At 40.7% G+C, this 17,137-nt stretch overlaps 1 protein-coding gene across 2 annotated transcripts in view; it reads right to left on the reverse strand.

The window, feature by feature from the left end:
• Positions 1-17,137, reverse strand: part of klhl4 (kelch-like family member 4) — a 31,161-nt gene that overhangs the window by 13,003 nt on the left and 1,021 nt on the right. The window contains exons 1-4 of one of the 2 annotated variants that reach the window (XM_074674176.1): positions 11,117-11,958; positions 3,088-3,255; positions 1,823-1,959; positions 1,223-1,419 (exon numbers count right to left, since the gene is read on the reverse strand). In XM_074674176.1, coding sequence (XP_074530277.1) covers positions 1,223-1,419; positions 1,823-1,959; positions 3,088-3,255; positions 11,117-11,577 — 963 coding nt within the window. In that variant the 5' untranslated portion in view covers positions 11,578-11,958. Of the gene's footprint in view, positions 1-1,222; positions 1,420-1,822; positions 1,960-3,087; positions 3,256-11,116; positions 11,959-17,137 lie in introns of those variants that run through there. The other variant, XM_074674177.1, reaches the window with a different exon arrangement.

A 17,137-nucleotide genomic window follows, 5' to 3' on the forward strand; every position in this document is an offset into this window, starting at 1 on the left:
GGCATCTCCTGTACACAGCACTCTTCTGATCACCCAGCAGATATATTTGTTCTTTTATCCTTAGTGATTCTTTTGTTGATTTTGAAGTTTTTCGTCTTCACCTTTCTAGCAGAAACCTGAGGGTTTTGTGCCAACACTGTCTGGTATTTGGAACTATTGATACCTTCCTCCACAGTGACTCAGGCTAAGGTTCCAGCTAAAGAAAAACAGCCCCAGAGCATGATGCTGTGCGCACCGCAATGCTTTACTGTTGGTACCAGGCAGTGTTGTTTTTCACTCCCGACTCTTGCCCTGTTTCCTGCTCTATCCATTGTCCCCTCCTGTCCCATTAAAGGCATAAAGCCCCCCAAAAAATTTAAAAATAAAAATTTTATCCTTGGTTTCATCAGACCATAACACATTTACACATTTTCCCACCTGTTTTTGGGAAACTCCAAATGCGCTTTTGCATAATTTAGTTGCACCTGAATATTTTTCCTATGTAAGAAAGGGCTTCATTTTTCCATTTTTCCACCCTACCACAGAGCACAGACATATGAAGAATACAGGAGATAGTTGTCACATATAATACACAGCTAGTACTTGCCCTAAATTCCAGCAACTCCTTTAATGTCTCTGTGGGCCTCATGGCAGCCCACCTGACCAGCTTTCTTAAACCTCCATTATCATTTATCAGTGGCTTATGACGAGGAAAGTGAAAGAAAATCCAATGAAGAAGAGGAAACCTCTGACACTGGCTAAGAAAAGGTGCAATGATGGGATGATTCAGCCACAGTGAACAATGTGGACACTGATGTAAGTTGTAAGATGTATGATGCCAGTTGTAATGTATATGATTGAGTTTATAATTTGCTATCTGTGCTATTGTTCCGATACTATTTATCTTTGTGGTCTACAAGTTTTTTTGGGGGGTGATAAGTGGTCCTTGGTCTGAATCATTTTGAGAAATGCTGGTATAAAGAACTGTACTAAGAAGAGAAAATCAGATGAGTATTCCAGAGTGGCTCACAGTATGCATCTGATTTACTTCAAGTTTGTGGAGCATAATCAACAAGATTCATTACACATATGAGATGCCTTTCATGTGGAGTTTTTAAATACTCTTATAACTGATTCAAAGCTCTTTACTGCAGCTGCTCCTTTGTGTTCGGGTAATGACGAATCGCTACTACAAATCATAAATAATTTATCCCACCCTGCAATGTAAATGTTGCCCTCCTACCATGGTGTAGTTATGAGCCACGTTGAGCAGATCCACGCAGCCCTGGGCGTCTGCAAAGGAGCGTATTCCCAGACAGTTGGAGGGATGAAGCTGTTTCATCAGGAAGTTACAGCAGACCTGGATGACTTGTGAAAGCTGAAGGAGACAAGCTGCCGCTAATAAACTCTCAATGGTCTCCTCTTTGAGCTCAAGGACGCCTGCAATGTCAGGACAAGGAAAATGTGTTTTCATGTCAAGACGAGAAGAAGATGCTGTAGCTGCAGACAAATTGGTAGGAGAGGTACAGCATTTTATTTATCTTTGGATGTTAGCAGTTAAAGAGCCTGCAGAGTGGAATAGTCCTTTTTCTAGGAAATAAAGACATTGAATAAAAAATGTTATTATACTCTTACAGTTGTAATATTGCAGAAGGGAATACCCTTGACAAACAGCACTTATCGAAGTGCTGGAGGATTAGTCCCGTAAAATGAAGCAATATTAAACATGCCCCGTCTGTAAGCCAGGTGATGAATGGCCTTATTGATCCATTTTAATCATGCTGGATCTGAGAAGTCTCATAACTACTTACAAGCGCTAGTGAATGTCTTTATGAGCACTCACCAGTGTAGGCAAAATGAACAAGAGATCTGAGCGCCTCTGGATCCACTCCCTCCATCTTTATCTCCTCTTGCTTAGCCTCTCTCACGTCGCTGGTGAACATGGCAGCAAAGTAATCGGATACTGCGCTCAGAACCAGCCTGCCATGAAGAAAGCACAGGGAATTAATGCTTGCATGTTGTACATTATTTTCTGTGATAGATATGTACGCTGATTATGTTAAGTGGTTGGTGACTCAATCACAAGGCTGCTACTTGCCTCTGTGTAGCTGTACTTCATAATTCATGGCAAATGGCACACATTCAGTGTTGTAATACAGATGTTGTGCTGTTTAACTGTTATAAATGCTGCTTTAGCTTTTTCTCACTGTACGTGTGTGTGAAGGAGCTTTTAAGGAACTTACTGTTAACCCCTTATTATGTCTCATTCTACCTTGTCAGCTTGAGATAAATTATATGTTGTCAATAGCTACACTGGACAGCCTTTTAAATGTTTTAAATCACTTCTCCAGCTCACATAACCCTCTGTGTGATTCACTATGGAAAGCAGAAATCATGTGACAGTACAAAAAATACAGTCTACATCTACGTTTCAAATAATCGGTAGTTTCCAGGTTTTATAAGTGTATATTTTATGTCATTTATTAAGTCTATAAACCATTCGACCTCTACATGACTGAGCAAATATGAAGCCACATAGAGAGAAGCAGTCAGAGCAGGATTATGTTACTCAACTAGGTCAGTCACTGATACATTTTTTTTCCTCCCTCTGTGGAGCATTCCCTTTCACAAGTATATCTGGATGAACCAAGAATTTATTCTGTAGATCAAGACACATGAGCACATGTGCTCAGTGAATCCCTCTCAGCAGCATCCAGGAGGTGTTATGTGATCTGTTCGATTTAGCCATTCAACCGAGACACAGATATTGACACCTCCTTGTATCGTATCAGTGTGTCCTTGCACATGTCAAATTTGATATGGAAATGAGGCAGGGTAAAAGGTTGCAGCAAACAATGGTCATAGTGTGTATGCATCTTCCATATCAACTGTCACATTCCCTGTATTTCAGAGGCTCCTCAGTTACACTTTATTTTGACTGAGCTGACAGAATCATTTTCCACATGTAAGCTGGAGCCCAGATCAAAGCCTTAATGTTCACATCGAAAACCTAATGAAGTGAACCCAGATGAGCTTCTGCATCTCTTAACTCGAGCTGAAACAGGTATAATTACAAAAATCAAAGCAGGCGGAAGCACAAACGCCAACCTGTGAGCTGGTATCTTGTGGTCGCCTGCTATCAAGAGGACATCACACAGCTGTTTGTGCTGGAGGTAGGTCTCCATCTTGCGGAAAGTCTGTTCTGCATGGTTTGTGGCCTGGAAAAACTCATCGGAGGAGTTGTTGTTCATTCTGGTGAAGGTGTTTAGAGCCAACCTGTGGTAGTAGAGAAGACAGATGTCATCAAGCCAAGTAATGGTCCTTGTCTGTTTGTGCTATGGCATCTCTGCATTTCTCGACCTTGATAAATCCTTTGATTTAAATCGAGACAAATTTTACAACCAGAACATTTCTGATACATACATCTGCTGATACAGCTTATTCTAAATGACCACAGAAGAAAAGAAAAGTGTTATTTTCAAGTTTTTACTTTCCTTTCTGTTTGGTCCTCCACTTATAATGAAACAGAAAGTCACAAACAGTAACTTCACTTGATGAGGACTTCACAGACACAACAGAAAAAAGAAAAATTCAGTTCACTTGAGGTAGAAAACAAAGAAATGCCGTTTTAAGGAGACAAATTAATTAACCTTATTAATTAAATTTCTCTCAGTTTCTCTCCCCATCCGTTATCATGGGCATTAAATAAATAAATAAATATAAAAAAGCTGTACACAGCAAGATAAGCAAACCAATTATTGTGAACACAAAACAGCTTATTTGGACACATGGCACTCCTGATCTCCCTGCTCCCCGCGGTGCATTTGAATCTTTCTTGCAACCCTAAGCTGAAATTAAAACTGTTATGGACTAAACTCCGTACATAAGAGGATAACTAAGCACTTCAGTCCAATGAGACATGCGAACACCACAATCAATGCAACAGCTTTCCACACAGAGTTTCCCTGTGTATGTATGCAGGCATGCCTTTGTGCCTGTTCCTGTGTGTCGGCATATCTGTGTGCACATGTGTGTTTCCTGAAGACAGGGACTTAACAAGTGAACAAGCCTGTTCCTCGCAGTATTGTGTCTGGGCTGAGTCCCCTGTCCCCATAGGCTGCTAGATTACATGCTGTTTTACAGGAATCCAAGTAATCCCTCAGACTCATGGCAAATAATGCAGGCCAGTCACTTTGTGTCTCTCGCAGAGCAAGTCCACTCATTGACATTTCGGGTTGTTTGTTACGCTACATAAAAAGACCCGAGCTGCTACTCAGGGGGATTTTTTTTTTTTACCATCGTCTCATGCTCCTTCTCCTGTGTAATGACTGATGGTGCTCAAAAAATGTCAATGCTATTTAAAGCAACACTTTATACCCCCGCTCATTACCCCTCATAGACTGAGACCACAGCTGAATAAACTAGTAAAATTACAGATTTCTCTATAAAACCGAGCTGCAAACCCTGTGATACTCAGCAGCACAATGTATTGGCATATACTAAGATTGATAACACAGAAGATGGCTGGCTCTTTATTGATGTCCTGATTAACACACAATTAAAAAGTTTTAGCCAATTGTGTGACTTTAGCGCCTTTGATTACACAAAGCAACAACATTTTCCCTTGGAGAATTGTTTTTATTGCCCTCAGGACACCACACTATCCTATAGCCTAATCTTTATTGAGAGACTTTATACTAAATGCGTAAGAGTAATTTATTGCCCTGTCACGATAATTCCCCAGTGACTCTGGAGTCTTGGAGAGGAACACCAAACAAGACCGAATAAGCAATGGGGCCGTAAAACTGAGATGCATTGCCTTTGTATTGGCTCTAAGGCCCCCTATAAGGATTTTTCATGCCTACCAATCTCCCCGACACTAATTGCTTTTGTATCACATTCTAGGGAGCAGTAAATTTCTCTGAGGTGTGTATTTCGCTTTCAGTAACGGTGGGTCGGATCATCAGAGGTAGAGCCCAGTTTTATTGAGGCACTAAAGCCCCGGAACACCTTACTCCAGAGAAAATGCTGTGGGGACATTGCTGTATGCTGCATATTACTAAGCAATTCAGGGAGAGAGTCACAGCCTAACAGGGCCTATGGATTTCTATTGTGCTTTACAAACTCTTTCATTGTGCTGACTTGCATTCTTAAAGCAATGAGCAGGTAAGTCAGCCCTTATAAACCCACCAAATAGAGTAGCTTCTATTTCCAATTTTGACTTCATGATGTTTTCCCGAGTGAACACACACCACCCATTTTGTCATTTGCAATCCACACCTTTACAAGAATATCACAACACCAATGTGACTAATTGGATCAGAGATGAGACTTATTAAAAAAAACAACGTGCTGTTCAGGTGAAGCACACAATATGTGTTTTTTGCCTTTTGTTATTTTACCAAAGACTTTGTTTGACAGCTGTACAATGAATGTTGAGTGTGTTATTCTGTAGGGACAGATAGATAAACATAGCTTTATCAGATAAACATTTATCTATAAACACAGCTTAAATTAAAAACTAATAACATCAAAGAGTCGTTTTAACATGTTTCATCTGTCTGTGCTGTCTCTGTTATCAGAGTTCTTCCTGTGTTAAAAAAAGAAAAAAAAAAAAAACTCCCGGATGAACGGTTGGGCTATCTGAGATGTGCTTTCGTCAGCTTAGATTAGCCCCTAGCTCTAAAGGTTGTGACTCAGACGTGTTGCTGAGAATCTCAGTCTTATTCCAACTAGTGTCAACTCCATCCTTTCTGAAGAGAGGGAGAGTCGTGCCTGCCTCTGCCTGGGCCAAATGGGAAATGTCTCTTTCAAAATGGATTATAACAGCCATTTTGCCCCTGAAGGCTGCTGCTGAGTAGCTTGGGTTGGATTGAGAATCCAGTAACTCCTACAAATCCTCATGCAGCATGTGCCAAGTCTATATAGTCCATGAGCTCTCTATGCTCCTGTACGATGACAGTCGGTGTGCTGCTATTCAGCTTTGTGTGCAGAGAAATATACACACTAACGTTAATAACTCCAACCATGCGGTGAGGATGAGAAGATAACTGCAGAAATAGATTTTCCTTCCTTCACACATTCTTCTTCTGATGCCTTTGTTACACCAGACAGACCTGCTTAATATTGATAACGGTGGAGGACATGTAGCTGCAGACACGAACAACGTCTTTTGAAATCTGCTCCAAATGTGACCAGAGAATCCTTTATGGAACAGAGCACGGTGTTAAATTACCATAGCTCTTAGTATAAATAAAATACTGTCTTCTTGTACCTTTTCACTCGGGCTTTAAAGAAAAAGATTGTAAAGAAGAAGGCGTGTGGCAGGGTAGACAGGTCAGCACAATGTCTGTGATGTAAAAATGAAAGCCTGAGGTAAGGTGGGATACTTATTCCTGTTTTGATCATTAAAGCAAACCAAATGGAGATAAATCTGAAGATAAAATCAGCCAAAAAATGTTCTTTACATAATCATATTCAACATTACTTGAACACAAAAACAATAATCTGTCTGACGCTTTTGTGAATAATGTGCTTGAGGATGAATATAAATTTGAATAAAGAAACTGATAAGCACAGTCCATTATGGTACAGCCTCAAAAAGGTGCAGCTCAGGTATATTTTATTGGTATGCTAAATTTTTAATCCATATTGATATTTTTTGGGGGATATGTGGATTGCAATGCTGAGCTGTGAATTGTAATGCTAAGGCATTTGATTTTAAATTGTGTGTGTGTGTGTGTGTGTGTGCACGTCTGTGTGTGTGTCTGTCTTGGGGGTTGGGGGCGTCCTGTAAGTGAAAAATGTGCAGATCTTAGCAGAAAGCTCCTCACTGCCTTGCTGATGGTAGGTTAACTCGCATACGTATGAGACTGTCATTATTGTCGGATTGTAAGTTATTTTCATATGATGTTAGCGAGTCGACAAATTTATCCACATTATTAAAGTGGCAGTCTTTGGTTGCACATACTTGTATTAGATATACAAATATTTATAGATATGCCTTTGAATACCCTGCATACATCTGCAGCCAATCAACCTTGGCAGGTTTTGAACCTTAACCTTTACATAACTAGGGCTGTAATAATCTGATGTTACCATGATGTCATCAGTTACTCCATGGTTTCTGTCATCTGCACACTTTCTGTTGGTGCTAAGATTTTTTAATGCAGTGATTATTTTCAAAAACACCTTCCTTCAATTGGATATAACCCGAATGGATTTTTTTGTGTCAGTTTTCTGGGCTTCTATGATTCTTTGTCAGTGCAAATAACCCAATAAAAGAAATTTACAGCCCTAATGTTTTAAGTCATGATTCTTAGCTGGTTACAAAACAGTCTGACATTAATACTGATGTCTTACTATGATCTACTAAACCAAGCAAGACTATCAATGTAAAGACTGATTATTTCTATACTGTCATATCTAATGTCAGTAATGTTTGGTAGAGGGTAGGTGACAATCCAAAACTTCAACGGCATACTATGAGAGCAACCTTTGTTAACACTTTTCGCAGCAAGGATTTCCAATGATCAGATCATTTAAGTGTTGAAATAAAGCAGGGAGAGATTTCATGATTAAATGACAAAGACACAGACTGGGCAAAATCCATCCACAGAGTGCACCCTGATGGACAGAAACTTTGAGAGGTGTATTGTGGGGAGATTTCAGGGATTTCTACAACATATGAGTATAGAGTGGTTTGAAAATTTCCACATGATTAGAAAGGACATCCAGCGTTGTTACTTTCTATCCATGCGTCAAAAAAATAAAAACCGAATACCCCTCTTTAAGTTCCTCTATGGCTTTCATGCCACAGACTAACCATATCTGAATGTCTTTTTCTTTGAATTAGAGCCAACTTCAGCTAAAAATATTGATCCACAGTTTAACGAAACAAAAACTAAGTGTCTAAGCAATGTTTTATTCTCACTGCTGTTAAAGACCATCTAGTAAATCATACCCAACTATTACGGAAAACTCTAGGTTGATCTTTAGCTCCCCTCTGAGACGACCTTGTGGTGCACAGAATGCTGATGAAAAGAAGGTAGTGGAGATTCAGAATCAATTATAAACAATCACAAAATCCCCTAACACCCGAGAATTTCTTCTAGAGATTACCCCAGATGTACAGCAAGTTGCAATTTACAGCATTTTACGGACGCCTCCGCTGGATGTGTCACATAGACTGAGACCCTATAAGCCTAGTGGTGTTATAAGGCATCCGACAAACATTTGAATTACTGCTGTTGACAGGAGGAGAGGTGGTGGTATTTCTTCTCCAAGGCGGCGGAGAGGGAATTGAGATATCATTCAAACTAAACGGCAGCTGAGTCAAGCTTGTGTTAGTGTTTATGTGGGAGAGGTCAGGGTTTCCATTCCATTCAGGTTAACTTCTGTCATATATTCTCTGCCAACCGTGGGGAGAGGTTATTTTGTGAGAGTGGTGAGGACAAACAAATATACAGCATATAGATATGTAGGAGCGTCAGGAGCAAGGGGGACAAAAACGAAGGTATTAGATCTCATACACACTCCACTACACTTGATTTAACAGCTCTGCTGCTTTGCACCAGTCAGTCGGAGGAGTAAGGTGGACTAAATTTAGGAGAAAGCAAACAGAAGAACATATCAGTGCTAAAATATTGCTGAAAAATGAGTCACAGACCGGTAAAGTTATTCTCAGGAGCCTGGGCATCTAAAATAGTGCAGCTAGCATGATTACATTTACATTAAATAAAAACTGCTTTTTTATGAGCTTAAGAGAGACTATTGTAATTCTATCAGGGCATTTTCATCTCTTTGGATTAATGTGGCAGTGTAATCAAAACAGTATCTGATTTCAATTTATTTCAATATCATTTACTTCAAAAGTACAACCACAGAGAATAAGCTATGTTCACTCATGTATACTCTAAAATATTTAATAAAAGAATGAAGGAAATGACTGAGCTGTTTCTGCTGTGGACATTGGGGCATGTGCAACAAAATGACTGACATATATTTTCCAACAACAGTCAAATGGCTAAATTTTGGGTATTTTTCACAGCCGGCAGAACTCATTTCTATATTCAGCCTGAGGGATTGTGACAAATTACGTGTCAAGGATTTATGATGTGAGACGTAATAGGGCCACCCAGCTGGTGGAGTAAATGAATGTGCATATCTCAGTGACATCCACACATCTGCTTAGCCGCCGTTGAGCATGCAAGCCATGGCGTGTCACACAGTCACTGGCCTAATTCACTGTGCAACTTCAAACAACTAAAGATGCTGCACTTGTCCATGCACCATATCCGGCAAGTGTTTTTTCACAGTTAATGAGTGACAGCTTTACCATAACGCTAAAACTTGAATGAAATGTGGCTTTGCATATCAATCCTCTTGATGACTATACAACTCAAATTACATTTTTATTGACATGGAAGCCACAGGATTATGATGAAGAAAAATATATTTACAGAAACTAGTAAACCCAGTTACATTATGTAAGTTTGCTGATAATCACATTTATAAATAGATAACACTAAAACCTGCTTAAGCTGAGCAAAGCATATGTTTTATGATACAACAGAGCAGAGCTATTTGAATATCTCAGCATCATTGTCAAAATATGACGGCTGTGGTGTATTTTACATGGCCAGCGTGAACTCAAGGTCCCCCTGAGAGCTGAAGACTTACACATTTTCACTGTGAGGCACATCTTTTATGCATGCACTTTTCACACACAGGGAGCCCAAAACATGAACATCTGCCAATTATACCAACACGGAGAGCAGAACGTCTAGCTGATTCCAAACTGTATCTTTACTCAGAATTATTCATGTTCTGCTCGGGGAACTCGACCATCCACTGCCCGAAGCATTCATTTAATCCACACTAGCACACTTTTTGGGCTGTAGATGGAGAGTGTGCATTTAGAATCATCTGTTCAATCACAGTGAGCTCTTTATGAAACAAAGGGGAGAGTTTCATTGTTCATTGTTCGTACCTTCAGCAGGTGCAGGGCACAAAAGGTGCACGCAGGAATCAGAAAAGATTAAAGTCTGATCACCTTAGAATGTCACAGACAAGATAAAAGGGGAAGAGGTCTTTTCATCGTTGAAGTGAGGTGCTTTTTGTGTTGTGCCAAACAGCACACGCACCCATGCACTCGTAAACACACACACCTGCATACGCACACGTCTATTCTGTTTACTTCCTGGAAGAAGACGTAGGATCACACAGGGTGGGGGAAGAAAAACACAACCTGGGAAAAGAGGGGGTAGGATTTATGATCCTAAGAGGCTGGTTTCAGTGTTTGTCGAATGTAAAATTGGGCCGAAATAATTAAAACAACTTGTGCAGTCCGCTAGCAGTAATAGCTTCCAGCTTATAAAGTGGTTGAATTGTCAATCTAGACATTTCATCGGATTGCACCACTTCTTTTTTTACAGATACTCTGCTTGTTAAGTGATGTGACTGCTCTTTCCTGATTTCCACTTTTAAGACTGTAGAAAAGTGAAATAATGTAATGTGTGAAATCTAACTGCTCTGAGAATTCTGTCAAAGTCTTTCCATGAATGTAGCATGCACCAAAACACAGATAAGTGAAGGGAAAAAGCCTCTGCTCTAGGTCCCCTGAATAATTAAAGGATGCTTTATTGGTTTATGCTGCCCAACATGCTGTGGACAATGAGAGTGAGCTGCTCCCAGGTGAGCCATGGTGGCAGCTGCCGAGTCTGGGTAAATTGGAAAATGATAGCTGTGCAGATAATTTCATCTTAGCTCAACTAAAGTGTCTGCATGCAAGGTAGAAGGGCAAATATTAGATGTAGTTAAAAGCTGAGGATATTATCCTCCTCATACTGCTTGTGTTGAGTCTGGGAAATGTCAAAAACAGATTATGTGTGACAGCTCTGTGCTAAGTAAGCAGCCTTTACTCTTTAATACTCATCTCCTCTGATCCCAACAAAACATTTTGGCTTTGATTCTGGGGTGCTGCCTCAAAAATCAAACCCATGAAATGTGGGGGAACCATGTTTTCTCAAAATAGACCACCCCCAGAATCTGGTTTCCAGTCATTGAGCACATAAGATGCAAAGAAGCAAATGTTTTCCCATATAAGAAATCCATCATCTTAGTATTTGCTTTGTACCTTTCTCTGGCCTCCACTTCTGCTGGTTCCTCTGTGCTGCTCTTAACATCTTCCGGGCTGCTGCTGGTGTCCTCTTTTCTTGTGGTGCTGGGCGAGGAGCTGCTCTTTGGGGATTCCTCGTTGACCTGGAGACCCTGGATGGTGCTCTGCTGATGGTGCCATGATTGATGACCAGCTCTGGCATAGACAGGTGTGGGCCCTGGCGTAGGTGCTAAGATGCTGTGAACTGGGCTGCTGGTCTTCCGTAGTCCTCCGATACCTCTTTCCCGTGAGTGACTCTTCAGTCGTCCCTGGACAGGTGTCCCTCTGTGGTCCAGGCCATCCTGCTGGATGTAGCCTCCCACCCCACCACCACCACCACCTCCGCCGCCAGCCGAACCCTGAGACGAATGACTGAACCAGCGCCAGCGGAGCCTGAGGATCTGCTTCACGTCAAATTCCTTCTTCCCCGACACAGACATCCTCCTCTGGGTTTGGAGACGAAGGCAATGGTTTGTGGAGCCCCCAAAAACATGGAGAGCAGAGAGGAGTAGAGCCTGGTTTCAGTCCTCACTGACTACACTGTGCCTCTTCTCCACGGTTATTGTCTCACTACTGTCATGACCACCCCCCTCTTCCTGCTATTACTCCTCCGTTGTTCTTTTAGTGGAGATGGAAAGCAGTCCTCTGCAGCTTTTGTTCCTGTGCCTGAGACAACTACCCTCCCTCCAACTCACCCACTCTGTCTTTCTCTCTCTCTCCTGAGCTGCTGCTGTTTCTGTTTGCTGCTGCTGCTGCTGCTGCTGCTGCTGTGCCGCTGGAGCTGAGTTAATGCACATGCATGATCCACACTCCCTCCCCTTTGCTTTCCCTATTTCACACACTCACTCTCTCCCCCTCTCTCTTCCACTCTGCTAGTCTGTGCACGCACATACACACACACACAAACACACACACACACACACACACACACACACACAGACACACACACACACACACACACACACACACACACACACACACACACACACACAGATAGACATATACTCAGGCAATAAAAAATGAGAAAATCTCACAAGCCAATCCCAATACCCTTTGCTGCTGTTCTGTGTACCCCTGTGTGTATATATAGAAGGGTGTGTGTGTGTGTGTGTGTGTGTGTGTGTGTGTGTGTGTGTGTGTGTGTGTGTGTGTGTGTGTGTGTGTGTGTGTGTGTGTGTGTGTGAGGGGGGTGGGGGGTGGGGGGGGGGTTAACAGGGTAGCCTGATCTTGCTCAAAAGGGGAGGTGGGGTATCAGGGAGCTTGGAGGATGAGGTCACACCTTAACAAAGTAAATTATTGCTTGCTTCAGGACAGAAAAGGGAAGACAACTAACTACATCACGCTGTCAGAGCTCTTAATATGAGCCTCTCATACATTCATGTATGTCCTTACACACGCATGCTGATCCATTAACAGAGAGGCTGACATGTAATTTAGTCTCATAAATACCTAACAACTACATACTCTGATAGGTAAGTGAAATGTATCACACACTGACACACATCTGTGCTGTCTATGCTCTCATCCAAGAGAATTCCACAGGGGAACGTCACACTGTAAGTAGCCATGCAGAAAAGATATTCCCCCTCAGACGCTGTCTTCTAAGCCCCCTGCGATTACTAGTGAAAAACGACATCGTGATGAACCCTCAAGGTCAGTAAGCAGCCTCTACCCCAGTCAGATTCAGAAAACCTGCTTTTGAATTTCAGAAACACCTCCAGCTTTAGCATAAGCTTAATCCTATACCGCTGCATGTCAGTTTGATACCACAACTTCACTACACAACTCCAAAGGCAAAGGGACAGTGAAAAAGCCTACAAGGTAATTTGGAGACATTTGATCAATTCTGAGAACATCACCAGCATACCAAAATAGTCATTTGGTTTTAAGCTTTAGACAACTCAGGCCATGAAAGCTACAAGGATAAATAGCCATTATGAGAGCTGAACATCCATCATCAACAGTGTAGATAAATGGAGTCTACAAGCAGAGCTTGCCACCTCATTTATTTGCAGGATTCCAAAATAAAACTAATCCCTTCAATTTGCAGTGGAGAGACATGAAAGCTTGATGTTTCAACAGCACATCATTTATTCATCATGGTTTGCACACTGTAAATGTGGTGGCCCACCTGGCCTGAGTTGAGTTGTCTGGCCAAAAACTGAGCAGGGGCCAGGGAATGTAAAAAAAAAAACTAGGGAATATAGCAGTGTAAATCACATAATACCCCAGCTTCCCAGTGTCATAAGCTTTGCTGGATTGTCCATGGATGCTGAGAAATAGCTTTTAGAAATAAACAATTATGGCGCTGGTAATCTTACCTCTTATAAACCATTTCGTGTTTCAGACCGCATATATTAAGCTTTAATTTATATCGAGCAAGAGCACTGGGCTCGAGCTGAGTTATGTAGTCAGATGACATGGAAGCCCACACAACCTTACAAAAGGAACTAACAAACAAACTTACAAACTGGCATAAAAGTCCTAAAAAGTAGTTGAACCACAGATTTGTACCGTTGTTCTGAATGTGTTGCTATGGGTGTTGCTGTGGATTGTATACGGCTCGTGAAAAATGGCGCCGTGTTGCACGTTACGTGTGACGTCAGCTTGTGTGTCCCTACATGTGTCCACGGATAATGCAGTCATGAGCATTGAGTGAGAGTTGTGTTTCCTCTCTGGGTACAGGGTAAAAACGTCTGTCCACTTAATATCTGTCCACTTGCAGATCTCTTCTGTCCGCTCACTGCTATTTCACAAACCTGGGAGCATTTTACCGTCCGTCAAAGTGATTACATTAAGTATAAAAAATGTGTTTTTTGGTGGTTAACTCCTCTTCATCGGCTGACAAACCATTATACTCCGCAGTGCTTCTGCACCCAAGTTGCGCACGCATCCGCCGTTATTGGTAACAAATAATCCCTCTATACAACAGAAGTAACGTCTATCAAGTTTTCACCATCACTGAGCAACCGGTGTTTTGGAGTTAACAGTGACCATGCTAAGTGGTGACTCTCAGCCGAGAGTCACCAGTTAACAGGGTCATACTTTACACCGAAACACCAGCAACGTCTGCAGGTGAATAATTGAATGTGCCATCCCACAAGAAAGGCAACACGAGTGTGGTAATAAAGGAGAGGGAAAAAGCCTGGCACTTAATAACGGAACCGGTTAATGCGTAAGTAGCGCGAACATGTACAATTAAGAAACTGTACTCCACACACTGTCATAATCACAGCTTAAAGATGCGGAGCTGATGACTTTTCAAGTCCGCTAATCAATACTTGTGTTTTTCTTTGATGTGGCCCATAGAAGTGCATGTTACTTAGGTTATTTGAAGTACAATTACGTTCAAAGAAAATTTCAACTCTGTGTCCGTGTTATCTATTGACTCAATTGTTCTTCTGTTGTGTTCTGTTTCATCCCTCATCTGTCATGAAGAACAAACCTGTCTGGCCAGAAAAGAACCTGGCAGCAGGTGAAAACCAAATATAAAAATATTCTGCAGTCTGGTAAGTTACTTATGCATAGCCCAAAGAGCAATTATCAAATGAAGTGATAAATTTGTTGTCTGCTGAGAATGAATTTCTGTACGATTTTAGCTGTGGAAAAAAAAAAAGACACATCAAACCAACACAGGGGGTGGCCCACCAAGCCAGGACTTGACCCCAGCAGAGGAGCTGGCACTCGACTTAAATAAAGGGAGGCCAGTGATGGAGGGGATCCAGGGGGGACTGTGACAGATACTGATATACATATTAATTAAACCTCTGACAGCAATTTGACAAGCTGTCTTTATTAGTATAACAATATAACAGTAGGGCTGACAATGAGACTGAATGAGTGAATAGAAGGATTGTTTAAGTTAAAAAGTGGAGTCAGAATGATGTGGGACCCTTTCACTCCTAAAGCTAGACGTCTAAAATAGGACGATTTTCCTATTTTCAGGAGACAGTTAAGACAAAATTATATACTGTCTGTTATATTGTAGTCCATTTCGGTGGTGTGATATATTTAATCTTCCTTTGTTTCTCCTCGTTCTCATTCTATAGGTTTAGGGTTGTTATTTATTTTTTTACACCAGTTTGGTTTAGTATCAATTTCAGTAAGGCCTGTTTTTTTCCATTTTCTTAATAACAATTTTAAACCTTTTATTGTATGACTTGTATGAATAAAGAAAGGATTATCAACTGTCTGTGTTAAAAGTTATTTTTGTCTTCATATTATTATTAATATGTATTATTTATTTATTAAGTAAATAATACTAAAGTCAACCAGCAAATGCACTGACTACAGTTGTAAGATTTGGGTGCAGGATGATTAAATGATGTAATGTGTAGAAAAAGCATGAAAATGCTGTAACCCATGCTCATTTCTTACATTACAGAGAGCAGAGCCAGCACAGCATTAATCTTATCCAGGTAGTTAGCCTGGTCTGGAGCAGGCTAGCTGCAGAGAATAAATCACCATGGTAACTAGTCCGCGATAAACTTGACCAGCTTTTGTTCAACCGACTTGAGGCTGACTTCATCCAGGATAACCAATGTTTGCCAGCTTAATCCCTTATCTTGGTTTTGTGCAATACCCCCCTGGTATGTCACAGTCTAGTAAGTGTCCACGATAATGTAGTCATGAGCATTAGTGACAGTTGTGTGTTTAATTTGCTCTCTGGGTACATGCCGGATTTCTCCTCTAAAAATATCTAGTTCAAATCTGTTTTTTGGTGGTTGGCTCTTCCACGTCAGTTGACAAACCATTATACTTCGCAGTTATTCTGCACCCAAGTTGCGCCCATCCAGTGTTGTTGATAAACAAATAGACCCTCTAGAAGTACAGCCCATATAATGATATTTACGTCTAGTTGACTATGACGCCAGCTTGATCATGAAGTCGAGGGCAAACAGTGATCAATTAAAGTCAGTTGGAGCTGTCTGGCTGATGTGCATAACTGTACAGTTAAGCACATCAGCCCATTAGGAGTTTAATGTGTTCTGTGTGAGTAAATGCATGATTTTATTCACAATCTATTATTGTTTTGCCAATCACCCGAGGCAGTCAGAACACGTGGGTTGAATTTATATCTTTCACTGTGGTGTGCAGACTTTAATTATTTTCCTGACCTATTTTGATCTCTATGGAATGGATGTTTCTGTTCCTTGCTCTGGTAATAAAATCTATTTAAAAAAGTGAGAAGAATTACTTACATTTAAAGTACAATTTTGTACATTCTCCTATCAACTTTCTCTCTCAGGTTTCTAGAGATATGTATAAAAAAATTATTCTTTTATTTTTTTCATTGTTCCACTTGAACCAAAACCGTCATTATTATGAAAAGGACATTCTTGGATGATAGTAGATGTTCACATTGCTTCCTATCTATTACTGTATATTGCTGCAGTTCTCTACTATCATTGAAACACTTTACTGGAAATGCACAGATAACTGCTCTTCAATGGAAGGAACAGTTTTCAATTGTGGTTTTAGTTGAGTAGTCCGTCAACCTAAAATGAACTGATTCACCACTAATTTTCCCTATACCGAGATCTTTGTTCATAAACAAAATACAGGGAGGAAACGAGATAATGCTCATAACAGAGACAATATAAAGATACGAAGATAAGGAAAGATGCATTTATGTGTATTGTAAAACACTAATTTCACTGTATTATTAAAATTCACAGCATAACAAGATAAAAAGAAAGAAACAAGGTCAAAATCTGCATTAAGTGTCTCAATCACCAGTTACCAAGAGTATATGTTGATGATGCAGTGAAAAAAGATGAGCCTTAGATGATTTTTTAAAGTCAAATGGCTAAACATTAATGAATTAACGTGCCCTTTCTCTGTAATAGTTAAGATTGTGTTCTGTTATTCTGGAGCCAAATAGGAGCCGCAACAAACAACTGGATTTTAGAGTGGATTCTAAATGATAGCATTTGTACACACGCTCTAGTTTTTGAATCCATGGCAGTGCTTGCTTTGTTCCCCTGTTAAATTCATCTG

This window comes from Halichoeres trimaculatus, unplaced genomic scaffold, assembly GCF_033239565.1.
Source record: "Halichoeres trimaculatus isolate MK-OKI-2021-1 unplaced genomic scaffold, fHalTri1.1 fHalTri1_scaffold_7, whole genome shotgun sequence".
NCBI classification, from domain to species: domain Eukaryota; kingdom Metazoa; phylum Chordata; class Actinopteri; order Labriformes; family Labridae; genus Halichoeres; species Halichoeres trimaculatus.